At 41.8% G+C, this 18,092-nt stretch overlaps 1 protein-coding gene across 4 annotated transcripts in view; it reads left to right on the top strand.

The window, feature by feature from the left end:
* Positions 1 to 18,092, top strand: part of smap1 (small ArfGAP 1) — a 229,355-nt gene that overhangs the window by 133,796 nt on the left and 77,467 nt on the right. For all 4 annotated transcript variants that reach the window (XM_060851895.1, XM_060851879.1, XM_060851887.1 and 1 more), the window contains one exon: positions 3,785 to 3,880. In XM_060851895.1, coding sequence (XP_060707878.1) covers positions 3,785 to 3,880 — 96 coding nt within the window. The remainder of the gene's footprint in view (positions 1 to 3,784; positions 3,881 to 18,092) is intronic.

Below are 18,092 nucleotides of genomic sequence, written 5' to 3'. Positions count from 1 at the left end.
TAGTGGACCCCACACTGATCCCAGTGGCACTCCACTGGCCACAGGCCTCTGGTCCGAAAAGAAACCCTCCGCCACCACTCTGCCTCCTACCTTCGAGCCAAATTTGTATCGAAATGGCTCGCTGTCCCTGTATTCCATATGATCTAATGTTGCTAACCAGTCTACCACATGGGACTTTGTTGAATGCCTTGCTGAAGTCTCCTTTCTTTCTTTCCTTGAAAAGCATTGTTGCTCTAGCTAACTTCAATCTTGATGGGAATATTCCAAAATCAAGGAAGATTTGGAAAAACAACGGACTCACCATTTCTGTAGTTCTGTCTTTTACATTTTGACTGCATGAGAGGAGAGTGGTGAGTGGTTGGCAGCTCTCTCCTCCCATACAGTATAAATATTGACTTCTCCTTTAGTTGGTGATATTGTGATGATTGCAAGATGAAATATTCAACAAAATATCTCTTCCTGGAGGTCCATTGGAGTTTAGTCCCTTGGGTTTCTCCCAGTATTTGATTTCCGCTAATACTAATTAATTTCCTCATTCCTATCAGTTCCTCAACTACTTATTTTCTGGTATGTGGCTTGTTTGTTTTCTCTGAAAAAGGGCTCACTATGTTGTTCCATGTTTTTAGCTTTTTGTCATTCACCACAAAATCATCATTTGTCTCTGCTTCTTGTAAATAACTTTCGAGCTGTTTTTTATATCACTGCCTACCTTACTATTGGGCTCAACTTTTTCCCGTTACATTGGCTTTTTGGTGGCTCTTTGTTAACATCTAAAACATTCCCAATTTTCAGGCTTTCCACTATTTGCAACATTACATATGCTCTTTTCAAAAATAAAACTATCCTTAATACCCTTAGTAAACTCTGGTTCTGCCTCACTCAATTTCTGTTGTCTGATATATCTTGTTTCTTCAGATAGTTCCCTTGTTTCAATCACAAGAGCTCGGAGTCTGTTTACTTAGTCGTGCTTAACCAGCTTTCCATTCATACGTATGTAATTGGCTCCCTGTTCATAGACAATTGTTGTGACTAAGAAAGGCAGGTAGATCCAGAAAGTAGCAATGGAAGAGCGTGAGTGCTTACAGTTGTCTGACAGGTTCGAAATTCATGCTGCTTAGGTGAACAAGAATGTAGAATGCAAGGAGAATAAGCAGACTGATCATCATGTCATGGCATATTGTGTCCTTTAGAGAAGGAAAATATCATCCTTACCTGGTCTGGCTTCCATGTGACTCCAGATCTAAAGTCTTAATTGTCCTTAGGAATGGGAATAAATACTGGCCTATCTAGCGATGCCTTCACCCCAGGAATAAATTCAACAAAAACTATTCAAGTGGGAGGACGCAATAGTTGCAGTTAAACATAGCAACTTTGGAGGGTTAGATATTTGTCTCTGCAGCCAATGTCATGAATCTTAAAAGCTGTATTACATCACCAGTACATTTAGGGATTGGAGAGGAACTTGGAGTTGGAGGTGACAGATCATGTTAACATGGTCCATGATATAATTAGGACTTAGAGGTTCTGTTGAGTATGAGTAGCTAGGATCAAATAGATATAGGATATAAAAGGTGTCAGAGTTAAATTTGTGACACTAAGATTGGTTTGGGGTATTGGCACCTCTACTAGGAGCTGAAACATAACAAATTGCTAGAGAAACTCAGCAGATCCAGCATTATCCGTGTGAAGAAAGCAGAATTAACATTTTGAGTCCATTGTTATTGGTGAGGGAAAACTTAGTATCTAAACTGAAGTTGAAGTGGGTGGGGTAGGGGTTGGTGGAAAGGGTTGGAAGATGAGTAGATAGGTAGAGATGGAGACCGGTGAAAGGGCACAATATGAAAGGGATTGGTGAACAGAGATTATGGATAGCAGACCAGGACAGAAGATAAATTGAATGAGATAATAAGAGCTAAGAGTGAGAAAATGGATTTGCTGTGCTGAATGTAACCCATATAATATGATAGCAAGCCTAGAGTCTATGGGAATGGGTGACTTTTTTGAAAACAATCCATGTCATAACTGGGTGTTCGGTGCGTAAAAAACATGGAAGGATTGAATCAGGCTGTAAAGTTGTTGAACTCCGTTTGAGTCCTAGAAATTGCAGTGTCCCAAAGTAAAAAATGAGATGTTCTTTGAACTTGCACTGATGATCACTGGAACACTGCAGTAGACTTGCGAAAGAAATGTTGGTCAGGGAACATGGTGTCTTGAAGTGACAGGCAACTGGAAGTTTGGGGTCATTTCTCTTAAGAGTATAGGTGTTCTGCAAAGCATATTTGTCTCCCAGCTGTGAAGGAGAGCACATTGTGAACAGTAAATACTGTAGACTAAATTGACTTAAGTACAAGTAATCACTACTTCAACTGGAAGGTACATCTGAGGATCCTTGGATGGTTAGGAGGTAAAAAGGCAGGTTTTAAACTGACTATGATTTTGTGGGAAAGTACTGTGGGAGTCTGAGGTAGTGTGTATCAATGTGTCCTGGAGTGAACCATTCCTGCAGAATGCTGACTGGTGAAATGAGTGTCTGATCATGGCATGCTATTGGAGCTGACGGAAATGGCAACTTACAATGCTTTGGATGCAGAGGCTGGTATGGTGGTAAGTGAGGACCAGAGGGATGCTATTATTACTCTGGAACGGAAGGAAGGAGTGCAGAAGTATGGGTGGTGGGCCAAACATTACTGAGGGCCCTGTTGACCACACTGGTAGGGAATCCTTGGTTGAGTGAAAAGATGGAATTTCTGAGAGGAGGTAAAAGAGAAGTTGTTCAAAATGATGCTGAGTTTCTCCAGACAGAGAGTGGTGATGGTTGGGGACAGTTCAGGAACTCTTCAGGAAGATATGGAGAGCCTTAAGACATCCTGATTGGGGGATGGGCATGCGCATCCATAGTGAAAAGACGGTCACTGCTGCCCGCCAAATAGAAATTTTGAAATTCGCATAAAGCATCAGAAGAATTATGGATATAAGTGGGGAGGGACTGGACAAGGGGAGGAAAAATACAGTCATGGTAGGAAGAACTAAGTCCTATTGGGGCTGAAACAGGTAGAAACAATGGACCTAGGGAGTTCTGTTTGTGGATTTTGGGAATAAGTTAGAAGTGGGCTGTATGGGATCGGGAACTGAGAAGGGAGGTTGCCATGGGGTGATCCCCAGGTTGGTGACAGTCATAGACACAGTAACCTGATGCTCAGTGGTGGGGTTGTAAGCAGGAGTGATAACAGAATGTGTCCAAAAGCTGATGCCCAGCCTCTGCAACATAGAGCAGAGAGCCCCCACCCCCAAACTTGCGATTTCAAATAAACATGTTGTACTATAACCTTGTCATGTGACTTCTGATTATAGCTATACGACCAACTGAATGTCTTTATTTTGAATGGGTGCTGAACTAGCATGCAGCAGTATTACCTTATAGATTTACCCAATTTGCAAGATACTTGATGTGTTGTGGGAATTGTAACCTCTGTGACAATGGGGTGGGAGTTTATTGAAGAACTAGCTATTTCAACAGGAGGACTCTGAAAGAACTGGAGTTAAAAGAGCAAGTCATTTTTCACAGTTGGTTGACGTTGTAACAGATTAATAATGACACACAGAATTATACTTCAAATGGATAAATATGGATGACAGGGACTGGCACAATATAAAAGTGTTAAGAAATTACACTCATTTCTGAGTAATGAAAGACTTTTGCCTGTGTAACCTACCTGAAGCAATTGCAACTTTTGGTCACTCATTAAGTATTCACTGGCATGAGAACCTCTTTTTTTTCCCCCAGTCTCCTCCCCATGCTGTGGGTTTGCCTCCAAGCATCCTCAACCTAACTGGAGAAGACCTTTGCACAGAGAAGGGATGCGTTGTTTCTGAAGCTCTAGTAAGTATTATTTTTGCTAGAAGGTCAATTTGTGTGTCTGTGTATCACGCTAACTAGAAACACTGTTTCATACCATCAAATAGGACTTGAACCTGGGCCCTTCAGTTAGACACAATTATGCCACTGAATAATATGGTTAAAACCTTTCACCTGGTCGAACAATAATATGAATTTAGCTTTCTATTTCAAAATTAAGCATGCAGTTTGAGATGAGACATGACCTTAATCAGAACTGCAAGAAAGCAAATGGTGTTTGTAGTATGCAAAATAAATGGTTTTAATGAAAAGCAAGTTGCATTTTCTTTTGATGAAAAATAATGCTAAAACTGAACCTTTCAGATCTGAGTGGTAAGGTTTCTGTGTGATGCCAAATCAGCAATCTCTGCTGGGTGGTGATAGAAGAGCTTCAGTTATATTCCATGCTCCAGAATGGAGTGAAGAATTAGCCATACTTGCACTCCAGATTACTGTCCAGTCAGTTCTTTATTGTGTCCAGATATAGTTTTGCATCTTATGAATGCCATGAGACATCTCTCAGAATTATGCAGAGCAAGTAGACTCGTTTGAGACTTTGACGAAGCTCTCCATTTAGAGTCGCACGTATCTATTTTCTGATGTATGTGGAATATAGTTTTTACAACTGCAGATGATTACATGGAATAATACTTAATTTTAAGATTTAGGCTGGTGAAGTGAAATGTTAATTATTTTTGTCCTAATTAGCAAATAGACCACATAAAGTAGCTTTGGCTTCTTACACTTGCTCAATGCATTATAGTCAGTGAGGTTTTGTAGTGAACTTCCAGTTTGTAAGCAAGTGGAATAAACTGTACAAAGTCAAACAATAATTGTTTTTGGTTTGTTTTGATGAAAAAGGTTAACAAATTTTCTGTTTTTCTTGGAATCATGCTCTCATTCCTTTGTGTTTAACAAAAGAAGCAGATATGATCTTGGCTCAGATCTCCTATTAAATTACCTAGCACCCCCCACCCCCCAAGTGTTGCAGTGTTGAACTGGATTTCTTGAAGCTTCATGTTCCTTTAAACTCTTGATTCGCAGAGATGTCAGTCACTGTTTTCCTTGCTGAACCTTGAGTCTTAGCCAGGCTATTGCATTACTTTCGGTAGAAAAGAGCATATGTTTTCGGACAGCTAAATGTTTTGGAAGGTTTATTAGTCCAGCTGGTCTTACCTCTTTAAATAGGGATGTGTGACAGTGCTTATTAATGGAGAGTGTCACAATTGGGTGGAATGAGGTTGATTGACTCTTGTCTTTTCCCAATCCTTGTTGATCACAACAGGAATTTGAAAAAGGAGGATATATTTGCCAATTAATTGTTTGAATGTTTGTGTATCTCTTTTATTAACACTAATCAGACAGGGTTTCTTGAATTTTAATAGAATCTGGATAGCTTTAATTGTACTTGTGTAAGTTAAAATAAACTCTGCGTGGCATGGTGGCTCAGTAGTTAGCACTGCTGTCTTAGAGCACCAGGGACCTAGATTTAATTGCAGCATCAAGTGACTGCACCACTTTGGCCATATCCATGTTATTGAAATATTGTTTTCATTCTCTTCCAATAACACTTTGAGATATATTGACTGCTGTATTTGCTGCTGTGTACATATGGGGTATTTCATGCATTGACTGTTTTCAAGCCACTTGCAAGCAATATTGCATGCATTTCTGGTCTACTTCCTATCGGAAAGATGTTGTGAAACTTGAAAGGATTCAGAAAAGATTTACAAGGATGTTGCCAGGGTTGAGGGATTTGAGCTATAGGGAGAGGCTGAACAGGCTGGGGCTGTTTTCCCTGGAGTGTCGGAGGCTGAGGGGTGACCTTATAGAAGTTTACAAAATTATGAGGGGCATGGATAGGATGAATAGGCAAAGTCTTTTCCCTGGGGTTGGGGAGTCCAGAACTAGGTTTAGGGCGAGAGGGGAAAGATATAAAAGAGACCTAAGGGGCAACTTTTTCACGCAGAGGGTAGAGTGTGTATGAATGAGCTGCCAGAGGAAGTGGTGGAGGCTGGTACAATTGCAACATTTAAAAGGCATTTGGGTGGGTATTTGCATAGAAAGGGTTTGGAGGGATATGGGCCTGGTGCTTGCAGTTTGGACTAGATTGGGTTGGGATATCTGGTCGGCATGGACAGGTTGGACCAAAGGGTCTGTTTCCATGCTGTACATCTGACTCTGACTCTGACTACATTTTCTAGGGTAACCCCTGAGTCGTACTGCTGCACTGTAGCCAACCAGCACACCAGCTCTCCTTCCTCACCCATTCACTTCCAAAATGCACCTTACCCCTCCACCTCTCCCTCTTCATCTAACTCCTTCGCACTCCTTCCCAGACCCTCAGCCCAACTCCCTCCTAATCTTCTTTCTCTCTCACACCCACACCCACTCTTTTCTCCCTTCCTTCCCCCCCCTCCCCACCAACCATGCCTCACCTACCACATGCCCTCACTGCCCCCCCCCCCCCCGCCACCAGACACCCCAGGAGTCCCCCAAAGCCTTGCCACCCTGACCTCGAACTCTGAAGCCGAACGGTCTGTACTCTGGGCTCACGTTCCTAACCCTCCGTCCCCACCTCAACGAATTCCAGATCAGCCACGACGTGAAGCTGCTGTTCTTCTTCTGCTTCTGCCTCCAACCTTCCTCTTCCACTTGGTCAACACCCGACGACCTTGTACCTGCCCTAGATCTCTTCATTGCAGACTGCTGACATGACATTGGCTGCCTCAATTTTTTCCACCCCCCTCAACCCCCAACGTGCTGCAGTCCACTCACTCCGCAACAACTCCCCAGTTTGCCATCAAACCTGCTGACAAAGGCAGGACAATGATAGTCCGGAAAATGGACTTCTGTTGCAGAGGCCGAACGCCATCTCTCCAACACCCCTTGCCCACAGCCCATCAAGCCAAAATCACCTGCACTGTTTGTGCCCTCATTGTCTCCGCTGATCTCCCCTCCACTGCCTCCAAACTCATAGTCCACCAGCCCCGTACTGCCCGGCTCTACCCGCTCCCCAATGTCCACAAGCCCAACTATCCCGGCCAACTCATCATGCTTCTGTCCCACCAAACTCATTTCTTCCGACCTCAACTCCATCCTGTCCCTCTTTAGCCACTTCCCACCTACATCAGCAATACCAACCACACCTTCCATCTCTTCAGCAAATTCCATTCCCCAACCCCCAGTGCTTTATCTTCAATATGAACATGCAGTCATTCTACACATCCATACCCCACAAAGATGGTCTCCAGGTAGTCCGCTTCTTCCTCTCCACAGACCCATCCAGTTCCCCTCCATCGATACCCTCCTCTGCCTCACCGAACCCGTCCTTACCCTCGATAATCTTTCCCATTTCCTCCAATTCAAGGAATGGCCATAAGCACTTGGATGTGCCCCAGCTACAACCTGCCTCTTTGGCTATATTGAACAGCCCTTTTTCAGTACCTAGGCAGGCACTGTGCCCCATCTTTTCCGCCGTTATGTCGATGACTGCATTGGTGCAGCGTCCTACACCCAGGATGAACTGGAGCAGTTCATCGATTTTGCCCACAGCTTCCACCCCATCCTCAAATTCACTTGGCCCATCTCCGGCACCTCCTTCCCTTTGCTTGACCTCACCATTTCCATCTATGGCGACAGTTTCCAGACAGACGTTTACTACACACCAACAGACTCCTATAATTACCTGAGCTACACTACCTCTCACCAGTAACCTGCAAGAACTCCATCTCATTCTCCTAATTCCTCCACCTCGGAAATGCCTGCTCAGTCGAAGAGATGTTCCACTTGCAAGCATCCCAGATGTCCACCTGTTTTGAACAAGGTGCTTTTCCTCCCTCTGTCATCCAGACAGGCCTCTGCCACACCACCTCCATTCCCCGTTCCACTGCTCTAAACACCACCAGTGCAATAAAGACCGAGTCCCCCTTGTCCTCACCTACCACCCAAGCAGCCTCCACATCCAACGCACCATTCTTAAATGCTTCTGCCAACTCCAACTAGACCCCACCACCAAGAACATCCTCTCCTCCCTACCTCTGTCTGCCTTCTGCAAGGACTGTCCTCCCTTCCCAGCCCCTCCCTATCCCTTCCACTGTTCGCTGGCACCAACTGGATTCATTCCTCCCATTGACCAACCAGGTTATACCCTCTACCTGTCTTTACCTATCCTCGCTTCACCACCCTGCCCTTGACACCCATTTTTGTCTGCAGTTCCCCCCACACCCACATGAATCATCATCTTCTCCATATACTGAGGCTGCCTGGCTTTGTGTTTTCCAGCCCACTGCTTGTCTATTCAAGCCAATTGAGGCATGACTCTTGGCTATTAATTTGTCAATCTTATTCTAGAAAACTTCATTATTATCCAATTAAAACATCGTACATTTTCTCATTGCCATTATATTCCAACTTCTTTCTCTTGAGCCAGTTTTTAAAAAAGAAATACCATTTCAGTACCAGAACCAATTAAACATTTTTAAGATAATCTGGAACTTTTAATGAAAATTAAATTCAAATGCTAAATATAATTTAAATCTTTATAAGATTAAAGGCATTGTTATAAATTGATTACTTTTTGAAATGTTTTTTAGTAGCTTGAGTAGTAAATTTTAAGCAGCTCTGTGATCAGTCTAAATATTGGCTGCACTGCAGGTTTGCAATATTGCATAAACTGTTTATATTAAAATGTTAATGACCCACACACCAATGTAAATCAGTACCACAAAAATCTATTACATAATTTTCATTGTAATTTGGCATGAAGTAAACTCTTTTTATTGGCTTCTGGGTAAATTACCTTGCTCATTTTTTTTGTATAGTGAAATATTGAGGGTCTGCCATATAGCTTTATTATTGTTGATGTGCTTCTGAAGGAACCAGCCTGCCATCAAGCTTAATAGTTTATATTTATCTGATTAAACTGATTGTGACTTGATTAATATTACTTTTGCATTTGTAGTTTCTGGAGTATTTCTAGAGAGAATTTCTAGAGTTTTTGGAAAATTTACATTTGTGGAGGGAAAACTGTAAACTTGGATTGAAAGGAATAGTGTAGCTTAAATATTACTAGTGAAATGTTGTTTAGTTCCTATTTTCTAAATAGGCTGAAAATTAATGATTCCAAGCACAGGTTACAAAAGAAAATAAAAACACTATCAGTTGGAATTATGTTTAGGAATCATAAGTTTTCAAATGCTTAACTGTATGCAAAACTGTTGCAATCTTGCAAATAGTTTGAAATGGATCTCTGTAGTTGCAATAAAGACGAAGTGTTGAAAATAGTCAGCCGGCATGTAGTCACCATGGAAAATGTTAAGAGGCATCGCATGTTTTAAGCAAGTGCAGAGGGTAGGGGTGGACAAACTTCTTGCTGCTGAGCTTTCCCTTTGCCAACCACACCTGAAATTTCACTGCTTAGAAAAGCACTGACTGGATTACAGTTATTTACGTTAGTTGGTTTAGTGGTGAATAGTCGTTTTGACTTGATGTGTAATGCAATTTAGTGTGAACTAAATATTCAGTATTCCCCTGGCCTCTCTTGCCAGGTGTATCTTGCAACTTTGCAGTAAGATAGAGGAATTATGGATGAGTGATAGAAGCTAATATCTGCTCTTATTCCGATTAGTCATGTTGTAGAAAGTGTTCAGTTCAGCTGGAACAGCCTTTCATTTCACTTGGCTTGCAGCTTTAAAGAGCTTCTGTTGGTTTGCACTTATTTATGTAAGCAGATTTCAGAAGAATTTGGTAGGCTTTACACGTAATTTTGATTTGGTTTGATCTGCGCAATGTAGTGTAGATGAGTGTTATTTTCGTTGTGGCTGTCTTTGTGCCCTTGTTAACTAAGACCTTTATCACAATGCAACTTCACTCATGCTCCTCTACAATGTCTTGCTATTTTACTCAGATTTTGAGGAAAAATGGAGAACCCATTGTGTACTTCAATTACTTGTGCATATTTCTACTTTCTGGCAGAATTCTAGCTAGTAGATTAAAGTGCATGCAGTTTTACAATGGTTCACATGGGCATTACCAGTTGAGCTCCATGCTGCTCTAGTTGCCCGTTTGTGTGTCTCACTGATGAATATGAGTTCGTTTTTTATTGCACTGATTTCAGTCTTAGTGGTATTTCACTAAGAACTTGGCAGCAAATTTGCAGCCATATTTAGATGAAATTTTGCAGTGTAATTCTGACTGCCTTTAAACTGGAATGCAGCCTAATTAAAGTAATGGATTACTGCAGAAAAAATTCCCTTCACTAAATCACTTCCACTTTTTTGACTGATTTGACTTAAACTTGTACATTTTGATCCTATCTCTTGTCAACTTGACTCAGTACTAGCAAGGTTCCAATTCACTGATCTATCCTCGGGTTGTAAACAACCTATTTGATAGTTTTATGTAGTTCTTGACTGGGGGAAATTGGGTTAGGAGTTTGTACTGTCCTGTTACTAGACATAAAAAAATGTGAGAGTAGGCTATTTGGCTTTTTCAGGTACAATCTTAGCTGACCTTCAATTCAACTCCACCTATAAGTGCTATATCCATATCCCTTAATTTCAGAAGAGCAATCCACTCATCCCATTTTCCATTGTTCTTCAAATTGATTTCCCTCATTGACTATCTAAGAGAATACAGAAAATTCAAATCCTTTCAGTGACCATTTTCTTTTGTTATCTCTGTCCTCAATAGGTGACCCCTTTATTCTGAGGTCATAACACCATGATTACCATTAATAATTTCCCAAAGTCCTCATTTTTCACTAGACCTGGATTGCCACTATTTACAAAATGTATCTTGGTTTCTATCATGAAGGCAAAATTGAAATTTTATTTTAATGCTGCTATCATTTCATTATTTATTCCCCATTTTAGTTTCTCCTGTCCTTGTCTCAAAGGATTATATGCTTGTTGAATCTTCCTTTATATGTACGTATGGAAACTTTTAAAAGCTGTTCTTTCTTGCATCTCTAATTCATTATTTATCAATTGTTTATCAGTTTATTGCCAATTTTTACTGAATTCTGAAATGCTTCCAGTCTTCAGGTTTGTTGTTCTTTTTGGCAACATAAACTTTTTATTTTAATAATATCCAAATTTCTGTTTGAACTATTGTTGGATGACTTCTGTAGGTTATCCTGCAAAGGAAATTTATATTTATTGTAAATACATTTAAATGTTCACCATTGTCCATCTACTATCCTGTCCTTTTAAAATTTGTTTATGATATATGCATGCATACTGGCTAGGCCAGCATTTATTGCCCATCTTGAACTGCCTTTGAATGGAATGGCTTGCTAAGCCACCTCAGAGGGCAGTTAAAAGTTTATCACATTGCTGTGATAGTGAACCAGATGGGTTTGTTTGAAATGACAATTAGGTTAGCTTTAATTCGAAATTGACATTTTACCATCCACCATAATGCCATTTTGTATTAGTTATTTCTCAATCTACTTTAGCCAACTTCATTGAATCATAGAAACCCCACAGTGGGTCATTGAGTCCACACTGTTCAAAGTGCATTCCACCCCACCCCCAACCCTATTTCTGTAACTCTGCATTTCCTGTAGCTAATCCATTTAGCCTGCACATCTGTGGACACTACGGGCAATTAACCATAGCCAATCCTCCTAACTTGCATAGCTGTGGGAGTGAACCAGAGCACCCAGAGGAAACCTATATTGACACTGGGAGAATATGCAAACACAATACGGACAGTCACTCTGTGGTCCTCATATTTGCTTTGTTTACTTTGTTCAGATTTCGGATCCTGTATTTGGATTAAGCCATGTCAATCAAATTCAGTGTGACAGTTTAATACAATTGTTATTCCTTTGAAGCTTTGAAACGTTGCGAATGAAGCCTTTCTAAGGGAATATTATTAGAGACAAATAGCTTTTTCCCAATTTGGATACAGAAATCCATCTTGGAAAATAAAAGTTGTCTTTTCCAATTTCGGTAACATGAATTGTCTTGTGTAAAAGAAAACTAATATATGCCCCCTGCCCGAATTACTGTGTTACCATTGTATATACACAATCAGCTTCTTAATTTACGTTATGTTTGACACAATGATTACTCTAAGCAATTCCAGGTAGAATATTATGCATCTCTTTCTTAGCTCCTTCCAAATTTATTCCACATTCTGCTTGAGCTAAGATCTCTTCTGGTCCACTCACTCTGTCGGTCTTGTTTTGTAATAGCTGCTTCACCCTTTTACATGTAGCCTGTCATTTCTTAAAAAGTTAAGTATCCTGAAATATTTAGTTCTCAGCTATGGCCACTGTTTAAGGTGTGAGTATTACAGCTTTAATTAAGCAAAATTAACTCATTTATTTCATATTCATGGCTGAGATTTGCAGTGGTGTAGGTGGGATTTAAAGCAAGTGGAAACTGTTTTATAAAGTTTGGTGCTCGAATTTAATACTAGTAAAAATATTTTTATTGTGTACAGCCAAGGGTGGGTTGCCAGAGGACTGGAGCATGGCTGATGCTTTATTTAAGAAAAGCTGCAAGGAGAAGCCTGGGAACTGTAGACCAGTCCGTCTGACATCAGTGGTGAGAAAGATGTTGGAGGCATTTCTGACAAATAGGATTTACATCCATTTGAAGAGGCAAGAACTGATTGGGGATCGTCACCGTAGGTTTGTGCGTGGGAAATCATGTCTCTCAAACTTGATTGAGTTTTTTTGAGGACGTGACCAAAAAGCGAGTTGAGGGCAAAGCAGTAGACCGTGTCTACATGGACTTTAGTAAAGCCTGTGATAAGGTTCCGCGTGGCAGACTGGTTAGTAAAGTTAGATCACATGGGATTCAGGGAGAGCTTGCAAATTGGATACAAAATTGCATTGATAGTAGGCAACAAAGGGTAGTGGTGGAGGAATGTTTCTCGGACTGGAGACCTGTGATCAGCGGTGTTCCACAAGGATCAGTGTTGAGTCCACTGTTGTTTGTCATTTATATAAATGATTTGGATGAGCATTTAGTAGGCATGGTTAGTAAGTTTGTAGATGACACCAAAATTGGTGATATAGTGGGCAGTGAAGAAAGTTACCTAAGATTACAAAGGGATCTTGAATAATTGGACCAATGGGCTGGGGCGTGGCAGATAGAGTCTAATTTGGATAAACACAAAGTATTTTGGTAAAACAAACAAGGGCAGGACTTTACAGTTAATGGTAGAACCTTGGGGAGTGTTGTTGAACAGAGACCGAGGAGTTAGGTATATAGTTCTTTGGAAGTTGCATTACAGATAGACAAGCAAGTTAAGGTATTTAACTTGCTTCCTTCATTGCTGTTACCACTGACAGTTGGAGTTCTGATATCATGTTGAGGTTATACAGGACATTGGTGAGGCTGATTTTGGAGTATTATGTACAGTTCTGGTTGCCCTGCTATAGGAAAGGTATTAGTAATTTGGAAAGGGCATAATGCTAAGGTGAGGGGAGAAAGATTTGAAAGGAACCAGAGGGGTAACTTTTTCACACAAGCAGTGGTTCTTACATGAAATGACCAAGGAAGCGGTATTTGCAGGTACAGTTGGAACATTTAAAAGTTGTTTGGACATGTAGATAATTTGGAAAGGTTTAGAGGGATATGGGCCAAATGCAGGCAAGTGGGACTAGTTTAGTTTGGGACGCTTGGTTGGCATGAACGAGTTGGACCAAACTCTGTTTCTGTGCTATGTGACTCTAACTCTAAGACCATAAAACCATGAGAAATAAGAACAGGAGTTGGCCGTTGGGCCCCTCGAATCTACACTGCTATATGATAGGATCATGTTCCATCAATTTAGGAGATTTCAACTGTTTCTTACAGGTGACGCCCCACATAAAGCCAAACAAACACTGGATTGTACTTTTATACTGTGACTGTGTTGTAGTGGGGTGTGTTAGGAAGTTACAAAGTGAAATGGGTATGGCATGGGTATGGGTATGGGTATGGGTATGCATGGATATACATCCTGAACATGGTATTCTTTCAACCATCCATTGTTAACTCCATTCACTTTAGCTTGAAGTCAGAATAGCTCAAGATGTTGCTGTTACCATTGATATGACACAAGAATTAGGTATTCCAACCAAAGAGCTATCTGTTTCATTTGTAGGGTTTCCGGGAAGTATCGAGCTAAGAGACACTTGAGCAGCAAAGAGAGCACAAATCATTTGCAAAATGAAGAATACCTTATGAGCTGTCAAATCTGTCTTTTCTGGCCGACCATAAATGTGAGCCAAAGAAAGCAGAAATCCAGTCACTTTGTGAAATTCCTGCAATCTTGAGCTAATGAGAACAACAGTCTAGATGTTGTAGCAAAGCTTATCAACTAGTTGGAAAATTGCTTTGTGGAGCTGAAAGAAATTGAATCAAATCCAACTTAATACAACTAAATCCACCGTTTAGGAAATGGATAATTGATTAAACTGGTTCTTGGAACCTGTCAAGTTGGTAAGTATGATGTGCTTCATTGTTGATCTTGAAGTTGGGTGATATGTTGCACTAATCTGACTTGGGAGGAGATAAATGTATATCTTATTGGAACCTTCTAAGTTCCAGTTTGATATGACAGCTGGCTACTAAGTATAAAGAAAAGGTTGGACAGTTAGTATAAACCATTGGCTTGGTTTGTCTTGGGCACAGTAGTCTGATATGACTATTCTGTACAACGTAGATATGTTTAAAATGTATTTATGATCATTCATGTGCTGTCCAATAGAGTTTCTCTACACGCATGTCGTGCGATCAGTCTTGCAAAAATTATGCTCCTCCCTACTGTTAGGGAGGAAGTTTTGTAGACTGATCAAGTACAGGGTTTCACATGTTTTAACGTTTTGGTAAATTTTGTAATGACTGTTTTCATATATGCACGATTCCTACAATTCACTAAATTCAAAGTTTAATTTTAATTGAAAAACCGGTGTGGCATGGTGGCTCAGTGGTTAGCACTGCTGTCTCAAAGTGCCAGCAACTCTGGTTCGATTCCAGCCTCGGGTGACTGTCTGCGTAGGTTTCCTCCCACAATCCAAAGATGTGCAGGTTAGGTGAATTGGCCATTTGCTAAATTGCCTACAGTGTTCAGGGGTGTGTAGGTTAAGTGCATTAGTCGGGGGTAAATATAGAATAATCGTGTAGGGGAATGGGTCTGGGTGCACTTTTCTTTGGAAGGTCGGTGTGGACTTGTTGGGCCGAAGGGCCTGTTTCCACACTGTAGGGATTCAATGCTATGTTTGTAATGGAAATTGCTTATCCAAATAGCTAGCCAGCTGATTTTTGGTAACAAAGGTTATACCTCCATAATCTAGTTGGGCTGGAGCTGGTTTGGAGAATTTACTGGAGATCACCTGTCAGGGGCAGCTCAGATGTTTAAGAAGCATAAACAGAAGTATGTCTCATTTTATCTTTATAAATGTTGAAAAGTAGTTATTTTTATCAGTCTGCACAATTCCTGCTGCTTTCGGTATTGCAGTCTTCAAGCTGCTCATTGTCCTTTTGTTAGGCGAGTGCAGACTGGGTATGTGCACACCATGACTTCATGACCACAGGCGGCCTGGTGGCTCAGTGGTTAGCACTGCTGCCTTGCAGGGACCCGGGTTCAATTCCACCCTCAAATGACTGTCTGTATGGAGTTGGCACATTCTCCCTATTGCTGAAGGTTTCCTTGGTGTTCGGTTTCCTCCCATAGTCCAAAGTTGTGCAGGTTAAGTTAATTGCTAAGCTGGATTTCCAATAGTGTCCATGAGTGTGTAGGGTGGATTAGTCACGGGCAATGTAGGGTTACACAGACAGGGTTAGGGGTGGGCCTGGGTGGAATGCTAGTTGGAGGGTCAGTATGAACTTGATGGGCTGATTGGCCTGATTCCACGCTTCCATAATTCTATGACCACAGCAATTTTCCATGGACCAATTTTGCTGCGGCTTGTAGAATATGAAGCTGGCTTGAAAACTGATCCAAATTAGCTTATTGAAAGATTTATGCTAGCACAGCAAGAGAAACAAGGTGGGGAGAAAGGCATAGATTAATGCGGGTTCTTTGGAAAACTAAAAGTACTGAGATTGCTGGATCACAGAGGTTACTAGATCAGTGTGTTCTGAATTAACATTAAATACTCTGAACTGGAGTAAGCTGTCTCCTTTGCAATACTTACTGTACTGATGGCAAAAGCAGCTATTTTGCCCACTGGACACAAGCTAAGAGATTCGTGCTGGATCCCTCATGGTTTAGGATGTATGTAAACAAAGTTGATTCTGAAATTTGAGGTACACTGGTCAAATTGGGGTGGCATGAATTAGTGGGAAAAGTCTAGCCTAACTCCCTAGCCAAGAAATTACGAAAGGCTTTAATTACATTTAGAATTATGGTAGATGAAAACCCAGCACAGATTGTAGTGCAGGGTGTTATATCGGAGAAAGTGAGGACTACAGATGCTGGAGATCAGAGCTGAAAAATGTGTTGCTGGAAAAATGCAGCAGGTCAGGCAGCTTCCAAGGGGCAGGAGAGTCGACGTTTCGGGCATAAGGCCTTCAGGAATGAGGAGGGTGTTTCAAAATGAGTGGGGGCAAGGGGGGTTTTTTGGGGTGGGGGGGTTGTGTGTGTGTGTGTGTGTGTGTGTGTGTGGTTGGAGATAGGAGGTGGAGGAGTGGCATTGTTAATAAGGGATAGTATTACAGCTGCAGAAAGGGAGATTGGTGAGGAGGAGTCAGAAATGAGTGGAAGTCAGAAACCGAAAGGAGCAGTCACTTTATTGGGAGTTTTCTCCAGCACCCCCAGTAACAACACAGACTCAGAGAGGAGCTGCTTGGGAGGCACATTTTGGAAAGGTGCAGAAGTAACTGGGTTTTGACATGGGTGACTTTAACTTCCCTAATGTTAAGGGGAACCTCCTTTAGTTTGAATGGAGCAGTTTTTGTCAGGTGTGTCCAGGAAGGATTTCCGACTTGAGGGGAGAAAATGAGGACTGCAGGTGCTAGAGTACCAGAGTTGAAAAATGTCGTGCTGGAAAAAACACAGCAGGCCAGGCAGCATTTGAGGAGCAGGCGAATCGACGTTTTGGGCATAAACCCTTCTTCAGGAAAGGAATTTTCCTTTCCTGAAGAAGGGCTTATGCCCGAAACGTCGATTCTCCTGCCCCTCGGATGCTGCCTGGCCTGCTGTGTTTTTCCAGCACGACGTGACTTGAGGGGAGGCCAAATTAGGTTTGGTGCTTGACAACAAGCCAGACCAGATGTCAGATCTCTATGGGGGAGCATTTCGGTGATAGTGATCACAACGTCCTGACCTTTTACGATAGTCATGGAGAGGGATAGGAGCAGGTAGTATGGGAAGTATTTAATTGGGGGAGGGGGAATTACAATGCCATTAGGCAAGAACTGGGGTGCCTAAATTGGGAACAGATGTTCTCAGAGAAATGCACAATAAAAATGTGGAGGTTGTTTATTAGATTAGATTACTTAGAGTACTTAGTGTGGAAACAGGCCCTTCGGCCCAACAAGTCCACACCGACCCGCCGAAGCGCAACCCACCCATACCCCTGCATTTACCCCTTACCTAACACTACGGGCAATTTAGCATGGCCAATTCACCTGACCCGCACATCTTTGGACTGTGGGAGGAAACCGGAGCACCTGGAGGAAACCCACGCAGACACGGGGAGAACGTGCAAACTCCACACAGTCAGTCGCCTGAGGTGGGAATTGAACCCGTGTCTCGGGCGCTGTGAGGCAGCAGTGCTAACCATTGTGCCACAGTGCCACCCACAAAACAAAAAACGCGGGCACTTGCTGATAGTGCTGGACAGGTTTGTCCCACTGAGGCAAGAAAGGGATGGTAGCTTGAAAGATGCTTGGGTGATGAGGAATGTGGAACATCTAGTGAAGTGGAAGAAGGAAGCTTACTTCAGGTTGAGGAGGCAATAATCAGTCAGGGCTTTAGTGGGTTACAAAATAGCCAGGAAGGAACTGAATAATGGACTTGGGAGGGTTAGAAGGGGGCATGAAAAAGCTTTAGCAGGTAGGATTAAGGAAAACCCAAAGGCATTTTACACTTGTGAGGAACAAGAGGATGGCCAGTGTGAGGGTAGGGCCAATTAGGGAACTTGTGTCTGGTGTCAGAGGAGGTAGGGGAGGTCCTTAATGAATACTTTCCTTCAATATTCACTACTGAGAAGGACCTTGACATTTCTGAGGACAGTGTGAAACAGGCT

Source organism: Hemiscyllium ocellatum, chromosome 3, assembly GCF_020745735.1.
Source record: "Hemiscyllium ocellatum isolate sHemOce1 chromosome 3, sHemOce1.pat.X.cur, whole genome shotgun sequence".
Classification (NCBI taxonomy): Eukaryota; Metazoa; Chordata; class Chondrichthyes; order Orectolobiformes; family Hemiscylliidae; genus Hemiscyllium; species Hemiscyllium ocellatum.
This window is presented reverse-complemented; position numbering and strand designations above follow the sequence as displayed.